The 12,673-nt window shown below is 47.4% G+C and overlaps 1 protein-coding gene across 1 annotated transcript in view; it reads left to right on the top strand.

The window, feature by feature from the left end:
- Nucleotides 1-12,673, top strand: part of ORC1 (origin recognition complex subunit 1) — a 32,885-nt gene that overhangs the window by 17,224 nt on the left and 2,988 nt on the right. The window contains exons 9-14 of the mRNA XM_030912710.1: nt 1,622-1,719; nt 2,321-2,422; nt 2,857-3,028; nt 3,643-3,750; nt 4,017-4,166; nt 5,820-5,939. Of these exons, the coding sequence (XP_030768570.1) occupies nt 1,622-1,719; nt 2,321-2,422; nt 2,857-3,028; nt 3,643-3,750; nt 4,017-4,166; nt 5,820-5,939 (750 nt within the window). The remainder of the gene's footprint in view (nt 1-1,621; nt 1,720-2,320; nt 2,423-2,856; nt 3,029-3,642; nt 3,751-4,016; nt 4,167-5,819; nt 5,940-12,673) is intronic.

A 12,673-nucleotide genomic window follows, 5' to 3' on the forward strand; every position in this document is an offset into this window, starting at 1 on the left:
ATCGAATGCCTCTGCTGCTCTAGCAGGAGGCAGAGCTCAGGTGGTAATGCTCACCCGCCCACCACTCTTCCTCCTGCTGTGTGTCCTGGTTCTTGACAGGCCTCTGGTTTGATTGTGCCTCCTCGCCCCAACCCAAAAGTAGGGATATAAGGTGTAGGGTCCCTTCAGCATAATAAAAGGCAGAAGCGCATCAGGTTTCTTGATACCTTCTCAGCAAGGCCTTGTCAGTTCTGTTCTGTTTTCTCCAAAATCAATACATGTAAAGACTTTTTTTTTTTTTTTTTTGAGACAGGGTCTTGCTCTGTCTGTTGCCCAGGCTGGAGTGCAGTGGTGCAATCTCAGCTCACTGTAGCCTCAACCTCCCAGGCTCAAGCGATCCTTCCACTTCAGCCTCCCTAGTAGCTGGGACTACAGGGGTGTGCCATCATGCCTAGCTAATTTAGAGGGGGCTTTCACCTCTGTGTTGCCCAGGCTGGCCTCGAACTCCTGAGTTTAAGCAGTTCTCCTGCCTCAGCCTTCCAAAGTGCTGGGATTACAGGTGTGCGTCACCACACCAGCCTGTAAAGCCTTTTAAACAGATAGAGTTTAAGTGCCTTCTGCCTCGGGAGGAAGTGGAGAGACTGTTCTTTCTCTAGCCAGGCTGAAAACAGAGGGTGGGTAGAGTGAAATCCCGCATAGGAGAGAATGCTTTGTAGAAATTCCATGAAGATGAGGGAAGCAGCAGCAGGCCTGCTCCAGCAAGCCATGAGCAAGGAAGAAGACAGAGGGCTGTTAGACTAGCCTAAGCAGTGATCTGGGGGTTTGGAGTGGAAAAATCTGCCAGGGTTTCTCCAAGTCCCACACCGTGGGCCATGGAAGTCCTGGGCTGATGCTTGACCATATCTTCAAATAAGCCCAGAGAAAGATCTTATGAATCAAGCGTAGTTTATGCTTTCTCTTCTCTTCTGTATTTGGGCAGAGTAGTTAGGGTTTCTTAAGCATTTCTCGTCTTTCAAGATAATATTTTACTTTTAAATAGTATTTCATCCAAACTTAATTCTTTCCTCAGACTGACAATGTTCTAAATCCTGATGCTATATATACATTAGAAAAAAGAAGGCCGGGCGCGGTGGCTCAAGCCTGTAATCCCAGCACTTTGGGAGGCCGAGACGGGCGGATCACGAGGTCAGGAGATCGAGACCATCCTGGCTAACACAGTGAAACCCCGTCTCTACTAAAAAATACAAAAAAAAAAAACTAGCCGGGCGACGTGGCGGGCGCCTGTAGTCCCAGCTACTCGGGAGGCTGAGGCAGGAGAATGGCGTGAACCTGGGAGGCGGAGCTTGCAGTGAGCTGAGATCCGGCCACTGCACTCCAGCCTGGGTGGCAGAGCAAGACTCCGTCTCAAAAAAAAAAAAAAAAAAAAAAAAAAAGAAAAAAGAAACCACGTTGGGACGATGAACAAAGTTTATACAATGTGAGGTGAGAGAGGTAGAGTCGTGGTCCTTTATCCAGGAAGGAACTAAGAGGAATTCACCACCTCTCTTCCTTTTATCAGATCAGCACAAATCACATGACCTGGTGCGTTCTAGATGGTGTTTTGCTTTTTCTTTGTGAAATATGTTCTCTGTTTTGAATACAGCTCAAGCCTAAAACACCACGTTGTGCCACTCCTCAGATCCGTAGTCGAAGCCTGGCTGCCCAGGAGCCAGCCAGTGTGCTGGAGGAAGCCCGACTGAGGTACTGCTGCTCTTGATTCCCTTTCAGAGAGGCAGGAACCATGCGGCCTCTGCTTTCATTCACATGAAATGGGAGTGATTAGCAGTCACTGGTCTACCAAATAAAGGTAGATACACTATGTGTCTACACTTTTACCTATCTAGGTAAAGTGAGTGTGTGTATTTAGGAAAAAGAAACCTCTCAAGCAGCATCTGGGTCAGCCAATGTGGACAGGCCCTGGGAGGACTGACCTTCCCGTCTACTGCCATCATTTCCACAGGGATGGAAGATGATTAGTCAGGACAGTGCCTCGTTGTTATGATGCCCTTTAGAACCATATGGAGACTTTCATATAAGTCTGGATCCTGTCAGAAATCAAGCAAAATCTGAATCTCCTATGGGATGAGGTCCACCCATGTGATTTGGTTGGAGAAATGGAGGCCAAGGATTATGAGGCTAAATGGAGGGATTTGAAAATGAAGGGATTCTCTGCCATTTGAAATTTGAGTTTTCACGTAGAAACATAGACAAGAAACCGTAATCATTTTCCATTGATTAATGAGTAGATGGTTGGGGAATGTTCCTAAAGTCTTCCTTTTCTCCTATTTACCACCAATGGTAGGCTACACGTTTCTGCTATACCTGAGTCTCTTCCCTGTCGGGAACAGGAATTCCAAGACATCTACAACTTTGTGGAAAGCAAACTCCTTGACCATACTGGAGGGTGAGTCATGTGAGGTAGGCAGGGTAGTTTGGGGAATAAGGCCCCTGCCAGTAGAGTGCCTTGGGTGTTACTGTTTAGCCGTACAGGCTTTCTCCAGTATCAGCAGACTACACCAAATCGTTGCTGAAGCCTAAAGCTTCTGAGACATTTGTTGCCAAAGTAATCCTATAGAAACAGAAATGTTGCCTTTCAGAAAGAATGAAACTGGCCTTCTTTGAGTAGGCAGTTTGCATATAGCATTACTTGTGGAATGAATGATTCTATATAAGCAGGTCCTACTCTGACCAGGTTCCAAGGATGGTCTCTACTGCCCCCACCTCCACATTTCAAGGGTCTTGGTCCTTCCCTCAGTATACATTCCCATACTCCTAACTGATTATAGCATGTAGTGGCTGGCTGAGACCTACCCCACGGGTTTTCCCCTCTTGCTCTAGGTGCATGTACATCTCTGGTGTCCCTGGGACAGGGAAGACTGCTACTGTGCATGAGGTGATGCGCTGCCTGCAGCAGGCAGCCCAAGCCAATGATGTGCCTCCCTTTCAATACATTGAGGTCAATGGCATGAAGCTGACGGAGCCCCACCAAGTCTATGTGCAAATCTTGCAGGTAAGCAGAGCTGTTTAGGCTTTTTGGAAAATACTGTTTCTTTGTGGCACATGAAAAAGGAAAGAGTTACTTAATTTTGTGTGTATTGCATGTTCATGATATACCAGGCATTGTCCTTTCTGTAGAGGTAGCAAGGGCAGGGAAGGCAGAATTCTTACCCTAGGGGAATTCAAAGTCTAGGAGCTGGATAATGACTACAAGCCAGGAAGCCAGTGCTTTTCCACATGGTGAAAACTGTGAGCTCACAAGTAGCAGTGTAGCAACATGGAAAAGGGGTCCATGGCAGGCCAGAGGTTGAGTCTTGCTGTTTCGTCCATTGGCTGTTATTTTGGAGCAGGTAGCATCCAGTTAGAGAATTATGTAATAGTGATTTTAAGGGGGCTTCTGGCCCATCCTGTGGCTCATTTGCATTTCAAACTCACACACTTTCTTTAGCTTCTCTTTTGGCGCCTTCTCTTAGTCCTTCCAAGTTAAGGTTAAGACTAGATTGGGAGGCAGAACATAAGATACTGAAGTCCTCAGGCTAAATGCCTCCCTCCATTTACAGATTTAACTTTAATCCCAGAGGAGTAAGATCCTTACAGTCCCTCACAACTGTGTTTCTCCTAATGCAGAAGCTAACAGGCCAAAAAGCAACAGCTAACCACGCGGCAGAACTGCTGGCAAAGCGATTCTGCACCCGAGGGTCTCCTCAGGAAACCACCGTCCTGCTTGTGGATGAGGTGAGGTGCCCATGGGAGGACAGGAGAAGAAATGGGACTGTCCCTTACGTTTCAGGAGCAAGTGCTGGGTGGAAGGGAGGAAAGTCCTGGCTCCTTTCTCTATTCTTATGAGCCATTTTCTGGTGCTGAAAGGCATGTGTCAATGGACTGCTTTGGTGCTATGATCTGGGAAACATACAGCTAAAGCAGTGGTTAGAGGTCTTCATTCTGAAGCCCCAGCTCAGTCTCTGTGATTGACTCTGCATCTCTCTCCTTTTCCCTGGCAGCTCGACCTTCTGTGGACTCATAAACAAGACATAATGTACAATCTCTTTGACTGGCCCACTCATAAGGAGGCCCGGCTTGTGGTCCTGACAATTGCCAACACAATGGACCTGCCAGAGCGAATCATGCTGAACCGGGTGTCCAGCCGACTGGTAGGTTCTAGGGCAGTTCCCATGCTGTTATTGCAGATCTGTAAGCTTGGCCAAGAAGTTCTGCAAAAATGGTCCAGGTGTGGTGGCTCACGTCTGTAAACTCAGCACTTTGGGAGGCCAAGGTGGGGGGACCACTTGAGGTCAGGAGTTCAAGACCAGCCTGGCCAACACGGCAAAACCCCATCTCTACTAAAAATACAAAAATTAGCCAGGTGTGGTGGTGCATGCCTGTAGTCCCACCTAATCAGGAAGCTGAGGCAGGAGAATTGCTTGAACTCCAGAGGCAGAGGTTGCAGTGAGTTGAGATCATGCCACTGCACTCCAGCCTGGCGACAGAGCCAGATTCCGTCCCCCCCAAAAAAAGTTCTGCAAAAACGAATACTGAAATGGTACATTAAGAAATGTGATTTCTGCAATGCTTATAGTTTCTATGTTAGAATATATCACCATTGCATGATTTTCTGCAAACATCATATCTTGGTGTTCTGCTACCCGTGGACTTTTAAACTGCACCAAGCCATGGAGGTTTAATTATTTTAAAAAATGTTTTAGGCTAGGCGCAGTGGCTCACACCTATAATCCCAGCACTTTGGGAGGCCACGGCTGGCGGATCACCTGAGGTCAGGAGTTCGAGACCAGCCTGACCAACATGGAGAAACCCTATCTCTACTAAACATACAAAAATTAGCCAGGTGTGGTGGCACATGCCTGTAGTCCCAGCTACTTGGGAGGCTGCGGCAGGAGAATCGCTTGAACCCAGGAGGCGGAGGTTGCAGCGAGCCGAGATCACGCCACTGTACTCCAACCTGGGCAACAAGAGCAAAACTCTGTCTCAAAAAAAAAAAGTTTTAGCACTTATAACCTGCCAGGCAGTGTTAGGTACTTGGAATAGTGCAATAAACCAGGCAGATGCAATGTCTGCCCTCACGGGCCCTGCAGTTCAGCAGGAAGCACAACAAGAAATCATGAAGAGCCTGGTAAGTGAAGCCAAGTGCAGTGACAATGTATAGCATAGATCTGAAGATTCTCTCACCCACTTCAATTAAAGCACCTCAACTTTTATCTACTTCCAAATGATTCTGATAGAATCAAAGGTCCTTAGACTGGGTGCGGTGGCTCATGCCTGTAATCCCAGTTTGGGCCGGGCATAGTTGCTCACACCTGTAATCCCAGCACTCTGGGAGGCCGAGGCAGGTGGATCACGAGGTCAGGAGATCGAGACCATCCTGGCTAACACGGTGAAACCCTGTCTCTACTAAAAATACAAAAAATATATCTGGGTGTGGTGGTGGGTGCCTGTAGTCCCAGCTACTTGGGAGGCTGAGACAGGAGAATGGCATGAACCCAGGACGTGGAGCTTGCAGTGAGCCGAGATCACGCCACGGCACTCCAGCCTGGGCAACAGGCTCAAAAGAAAAAAGAAGAAAAAAAGAATCAAAGGTCCTTAAATGAAATGAAAAAATAGTTCGAGAACTACTGCCCTGCAGGACACCACTGGTCATTGTCAGTAAAGGCAGTGGTAGTCTAGGTATGAAATGTATAATTTGTTATATGGGACCTGGGAATCGGGTTTGGGGGCCCAAGGGTGACTTTCCACCTGGATAATCAATGGGCAATCAGCAAACTTATTCCTCTGTCGTTTTGGTTCCCCAGGGTCTTACCAGGATGTCCTTCCAGCCCTACACATACAGCCAGCTACAGCAGATCCTAAGTTCCCGGCTCAAGCAGCTAAAGGCCTTTGAGGATGATGCCATCCAGCTGGTAGCCAGGAAGGTAAGTCCTGCACCCATAAATCAGTCAGCACATCTTTGCTGAGTACCAGCTCGGTATGAGGCCCTGTGCTGGATGCTCTGAGGTTGGAGAGAAATTTAGAAAGTCCTATAAACATATAAAAAAAGAGAGACAAGATTCCAAGAAATTCCTTAGCCTTGTTATTTTATGATTGATTAAAGGGCCATAAGTATTGTGGGTTTATATGCAAGCTAATATGAATTGATTCAGGGAGCAAGCAGTTTTGCATGATGAAAGGGACAATATGGTCAGGTAGACAAACCTGGTCCGAGTTCTGGCTCTAACGCTTAGTAGGCATGCAGAAGGTTATAGCAAAGTTACTTGAAAATTTCCTGAGCCTCAGTTTTCTTCTCTGAAGAAGAATGGGAGTACTTACCTCATAGGGTCATTGTGAAAATGTAACAAGACCATGTCTATAACATGCCCAGCAAGGCACACTCTCCAGGCTAGATGTGAGTTATTAGATGCTCCTCCCCTCCAAGTCTAATAGGAGAATGCTCCCTGAGAGTTCACCATAGACTAGTCTCCCTGGCTGCTGAGGAACAAAGTAGGTTAAAAGTCTGCCTCAGGTTGAAAGAAAGAAAGAAAACCCGTATATCCACAAGTATTTCAGCACATAAAAGAATTATAAACTTATTTCTAGTTTCCTCTTGGCGACACACTGTTCACCCTGAGTGGCTGTAGCAGCAGCACATGACTGTGACTCCTGCTCAAAACTGGCTACTATATTAGGGACTGGGGTCAGAGGTGAGCCAACTGTGTGCCTGTCTCCAGGCTTTGCTTTCCAGGGGGAGATCCTCAAAGTTATCATCTAGGCATTTTATGGGTAAAGTTTTTCACTTTTGCTGTTATGCATAGTCTAAGAGTCTTTTTCTTTTCTCCGAATGATCCTTTTTTATGCCAACCTTTTTTTTTTCTTTTTGAAACAGTCTCCCTCTGTTGCCCAGGCTAGAGTTCAGTGGCATGATCTCAGCTCACTGCAACCTCCACCTTCAGGGTTCAAGCGATTCTCCTTCCTCAGCCTCCTGAGTAGCTGGGATTACAGGTGTGCACCACCACACCTGGCTAATTTTTGTACTTTTAGTAGAGATGGGGTTTCGCCATGTTGACCAGACTGGTCTTGAACTCCTGACCTCAGGTGATCCACCCACCTTGGCCTCCCAAAGTGCTGGGATTACAGGAGCAAGGCACTGCACCTGGCCAGTGCTATCCTATTTATTGAGATTGTCCTCTCCCCTTTTCCTCCAAGATGCTTCTGTCGGTTGCTTTTGGTCTCTGTCTTGCATTGTTAGAGACTTTCCGAAGTTGTCTTGGTTGTCCTCTCAGGTGTAAGGGTGGAGATTAAACAGCTGGCTCTGAACATGTAAGTGGGGCTTATTCACTATAAGCTTTGCTGTGGGATGATCTGAGTGGGCCTGTATCACTGTCTTTTCTCCTTTCCCATGGGGATTGTCAGATTTCTCAGTATGCTTCCCCTGTCCTGTCTGGAGGGAGGGCAGTGTTCTGGGAATGAGGGACTGGTGCCAGGTACAGAAGAGGTCTTCCAGTTTGGCATGCATATAGTAATCATCTGTTTTTGGTAAGGGACACCTCTTCTACAATAATGCCTAGCATTCCTAGGACCAGAGACTTTAAACTTTGCCTGAGAATAAATTTCCTTTTTTTTTTTTTTTTTTTTTGAGACAGAGTCTCGCTCTGTCACCAGGCTGGAGTGCAGTGGTGCGATCTCGGCTCACCACACCCTCCGCCTCCTGGGTTCAAGCGATTCTTCTGCCGCAGCCCCCGAGTAGCTGGGACTACAGGCACACGCCACCACGCCCAGCTAATTTTTGTATTTTTAGTAGAGATGGAGTTTCACATGTTGGCCAGGCTGGTCTCAATCTCTTGACCTCCTGATCCGCCCACCTCAGCCTCCCAAAGTGCTGGGATTACAGGCGTGAGCCACTGCGCCTGGCAAATCTCTGATTTCCTACCTTGGTAGAAGAGGAGTAAACTTTAGGGCAAAGAGTTTGATGGGAAAAGTACAAATTGCCATGGCCCCAGCTTTTCTAACAGAGCCTCCCTCAGTGGCCGTTATGTTCACCCAACAGTGTGAAATAGAGGAAGAATCTAGGACAAAGGTCAGCAAACTTTTTCTTTTTCTTTTCTTTTGAGACAGAGCTCACTGCAACCTCTGCCTCCTGGGTTCAGGCGATTCTGCTGCCTCAGCCTCCCAAGTAGCTGGGATTATAGTCATGCACCATCACGCCCGGCTAATTTTGTATTTTTAGTAGAGACAGGGTTTTCCCATGTTTATTGCCCAGGCTGGTCTTGAACTCCTGACCTCAGGTGATCCGCCCTCCTCGGCCTCCCAAAGTGCTGGGATTATAGCCAATAAAACTTTATTTATAAAAAGATGGTGAGCCACATTTTGTTGTTTCCTGATCTAAAGCTTCTTACATTTAGTTTCTTAACATCCTCAACTTTTTTTTTTTAACTTTCAACCACAACTTAATATTCCCTACTTTTGGCCAGCTCACGTCTGTAATCCCAGCACTTTGGGAGGCCAAGGCAGGCAGATCATGAGGTCAGGAGATCAAGACCATCCTGGCTAACACCGTGAAACTCCATCTCTACTAAAAATACAAAAAATTAGCCAGGCGTGGCGGCTTGAGCCTGTAGTCCCAGCTACGAGGGAGGCTGAGGCAGGAGAATTGCTTGAACCTGGGAGGCCAAGGTTGCAGTGAGCCGAGATTGCGCCACTGCACTCCAGCCTGGGAGACAGAGCGAGACTCCGTCTCAGAAAAAAAATTCCCTACTTTAGCTCAACAACCCCCCTTTACCTCTAGTTCCAGCACCATTAAATCCTCAGCATTTTGAAGATTTTTTATGTAAGTTAGATTTCTTGGATTCCTCAATATAGGTTTAGGATTTGGCTTTCTACAGTCCACTACACTAACCGCTACTCTTCCACGTCTTTCTAACTTGCAGAATTATTATTATTATTATTATTATTATTATATTGATACGGAGTCTCACTCTGTCACCCAGGCTAGAGTGCAGTGGCACAATCTCGGCTCACTACAACCTCCACCTCCCGGGTTCATGCCCGGGTCCTGCCTCAGCCTCCTGAGTAGCTGGGACTACAGGTGCCCACCAACATGCCAGCTAATTTTTTGCATTTTTAATAGAGATGGGATTTCACTATGTTAGCTAGGATGGTCTCAATCTCCTCACCTTGTGATCCACCCTCCTTGGCCTCCCAAGTGCTGGGATTACAGGTGTGAGCCACCGTGCCTGGCACTAACTTGCAGAATTATATTTTTAAATCTTCTGTTGCTTCCCTTCCTTTTAGAGTTTTGGGGTGGGTTGTTGTTGTTGTCATTGTTTTTTGAGACAGAGTCTTGTTCTGTTGCCCAGGCTGGAGTGCAGCAGCTCAATCTTTGCTCACTGCAACCTCCACCTCCCAGGTTCAAGCAATTCTCCTGCCTCAGCCTCCTGAGTAGCTGGGACTACAGGCAGAGACCACCACACCTGGCTAATTTTTGTATTTTTAGTAGAGGTGGGGTTTCACCATACTGGCCAGGCTGGTCTTGAACTCCTGACCTCAAGTGATCTGCCTGCCTTGGCCTCCCAAAGTTAAAGGATTATAGGTGTGAGCCACTGCGCCTGGCCAGAGTTGTGTGTGTTTGCTTGTTTGTTTGAGACAGAGTCTTGCTCTATTGCCGGCTGGAGTGCAGTGATGCGATCTCGGCTCACTGCAACCTCCGCCTCTGGGTTCAAGCAATTCTCCTGCCTCAGTCTCCCAAGTAGCTGGAACTACAGGCATGTGTCACCACGCCCAGCTAATTTTTTGTATTTTTAGTAGAGACGGGGTTTCACCATGTTAGCCAGAATGGTCTCTATCTCCTGACCTCGTGATCCGCCCGCTTCAGATCCCAAAGTGCTGGCATTATAGGTGCGAGCCACTGTGCCTGGCCCCAGCCCCGGCCCGGTTTTTTTTTAACAAAGATTCAGAAGGCATCAGATTTGGATGCTGCTCTTCCTCAAATCTCTTGCCCATAGTTTCAAAGCCCTCTCTTATTTCTTTACACTTAATGAAGTGAATGTTTTATATTCTGTATCTTTTTTTTTTTTTTTTTTTGAGATGGAGTCTCGCTCTGTCGCCCAGGCTGGAGTGCAGTGGCCGGATCTTGGCTTACTGCAAGCTCCGCATCCCGGGTTTACGCCATTCTCCTGCCTCAGCCTCCCCAGTAGCTGGGACTACAGGCGCCTGCCACCTCGCCCGGCTAGTTTTTTTTTTTTGTATTTTTTAGTAGAGACGGGGGTTTCACCGGGTTAGCCAGGATGGTCTCGATCTCCTGACCTCATGATCCGCCCGTCTCAGCCTCCCAAAGTGCTGGGATTACAGGCTTGAGCCACCACGCCCGGCCTATTCTATATCTTATAATTATGATATCTGAAGTCTTTAGGGGTCTGATTCTGATAACCATTGATTCTCCTGGTTCCCATGCATATGTGGCTTGGTTTTCTTATTTTTGTGTCTTGATTTTTATTTTATTTTTACTATATGCTTGGGATTCAGTGTGCTTCTTTATTTGGTAGTTAATTGGGGCCTGGGTTGAAGTTGAATTCATTTAGAATTTTTTTTGTTTGTTTGTTTCTATTATCTAGGGGCACTACCAATTGTTACCATTTTTAAAATAAAATTCTCCACTTGAGAATTGTAGGAAAGACAACATAAATTTGGGCTCCAAATCCAAGTGAGGGCTTATGGTTGTAAAAACAAAGGGGAGTGTCCGGGTGGGGTGGCTCATGCCTATAATCCCAGCACTTTGGGAGGCCAAGGTGAGGGGATCACTTGAGTGGGGGAGTTTGAGACCAGCCTGGGTGACATATTAAAACCCTGTCTCTACAAAAAAAAATTAAAAATTAGCCCAATGTGATGGCATGTATCTGTAGTCCCAGCTACTTGGGAAGCTGAGGTGGGAGGATTGCTTGAGCCCAGGAGGTTGAGGCTGCAGTGAGCCATGATCATGCCACTGCACTCTAGCCTGAGTGACAAAGGAAGACCCTCTCTCAAACAAACAAACAAAAAAACAACAAAAACTCAGCTCAGCGCAGTGGGTCACACCTGTAATCCCAGCACTTTGGGAGGCTGAGGCGGGTAGATCACCTGAGGTCAGGAGTTCAAGACCAGCCTGGCCAACATGGTGAAACCCTATCTCTACTAAAAATACAAAAAATTAGCCGGGTGTGGTGGCATGCACCTGTAATCCCAGCTACTCGGGAGGCTGAGGCAGGAGAATCACTTGAACCCAGAAAGTCTACTTGGGAGGCTGAGGCAGGAAAATCACTTGAACCCAGAAAGTGGAGGTTGCAGTGAGCTGAGATCGCACCATTGCGCTCCAGCCTTGGCAACAAGAGTGAAACTCTGTCTCAAATAAATAAAAAAATAAATAAATAAATAAATAAAACCCAATTTTTTTGTGTGTGCCCACATCCACCTAGCACAACGGTCAAGTAGGCCGTTTTCCCTGCCATCCCTTCTACGTGATGGGTCTCACTCACCCTGTACTGAGGCTGAAGTGGAGGTCAAGTTTCAGGTGCATGTGGGATGTCCTGTTAGGTTCCATGTTGACTGGGCCTTAGCGTTTTCTTGTGTCTCCCTTGTCCCAGCAGCAGCCCGAAGGGAGGCATAGGGTCACCAAGTGTCACTGACACCCTCGGGGTCAGACTGGTTTAGGTGTTTCCTCACCCCCCAGACTTCCCCTTTCACTTTGTCCTAAGGCCCCTGCAGTACTTCTTGCATCCATGATTCACCACAGAAGGTGCCTCTTCACCAGGCTGTACAGGTGGTGATGGGAGGGGAGGAGAACTGACGAAGCAGGAAGGCCTACAGGACACCTTTACCAGTTCAATGTGGGGGATCAGAGGAAGGGAAAAATATAAGCCAATAGTCATGTTTGTGTCTTGGGTTACTTGAAAGTGATTTTTTCTTTTTTTTTTTGAGACGGACTCTAGCTTTGTCACCCAGGCTGCAGTGCAGTGGTGTGATCTTGGCTCACTGCAACCTCCACCTCCCAGGTTCAAGCGATTCTCCTGCCTCAGCCTCCCCAGTAGCTGGGATTACAGGCTCGTACCACCACGCCCCGCTAATTTTTGTATTTTTAGTAGAGATAGGGTTTCACCATGTTTGTCAGGCTGGTCTTAAACTCCTGACCTCAAGTGATCCACCTGCCTGGGCCTCCCAAAGTGCTGGGATTACAGGTGTGACTCACCACACCCTCGGCCCTGGCTAATTTTTGTGTTTTTAGTAGAGATGGCGTTTCGCCATGTTGGCCAGGCTGGTCTCAAACTCCTGACCTCAGGTGATCCGCCCGCCTTGGCCTCCCAAAGTGCTGGGATTACAGGTGTGAGCCACTGCGCCCAGCCCTTTCCTCCATTCTTGATTCTGGGCCTCCTAGCCATTGACCAATCCGACCCCAAATTCACCACGCGCTGAAGGGGAGCCTGGCTATGGCTTTATCTCCAGATAGGCTGCACCTCAGCCTCTTGGCTTTGGCTGGCTGCTTCTGGGGGCACACATCTCTCTCTATGCAAGGAGTGAGAACTCTGCAAATGCTTCAATAGTGATCTTGAACCAAGGGTTTCTGATTTTAGACTTCATTTCCTGAATAGTAAAACTGAGAAATTTCTGCATTGTCCACTGTGGAGTTAACTGTAAAACCAAGACA

This window comes from Rhinopithecus roxellana, chromosome 12 (genome assembly GCF_007565055.1).
Source record: "Rhinopithecus roxellana isolate Shanxi Qingling chromosome 12, ASM756505v1, whole genome shotgun sequence".
In the NCBI taxonomy this organism is placed as follows: domain Eukaryota; kingdom Metazoa; phylum Chordata; class Mammalia; order Primates; family Cercopithecidae; genus Rhinopithecus; species Rhinopithecus roxellana.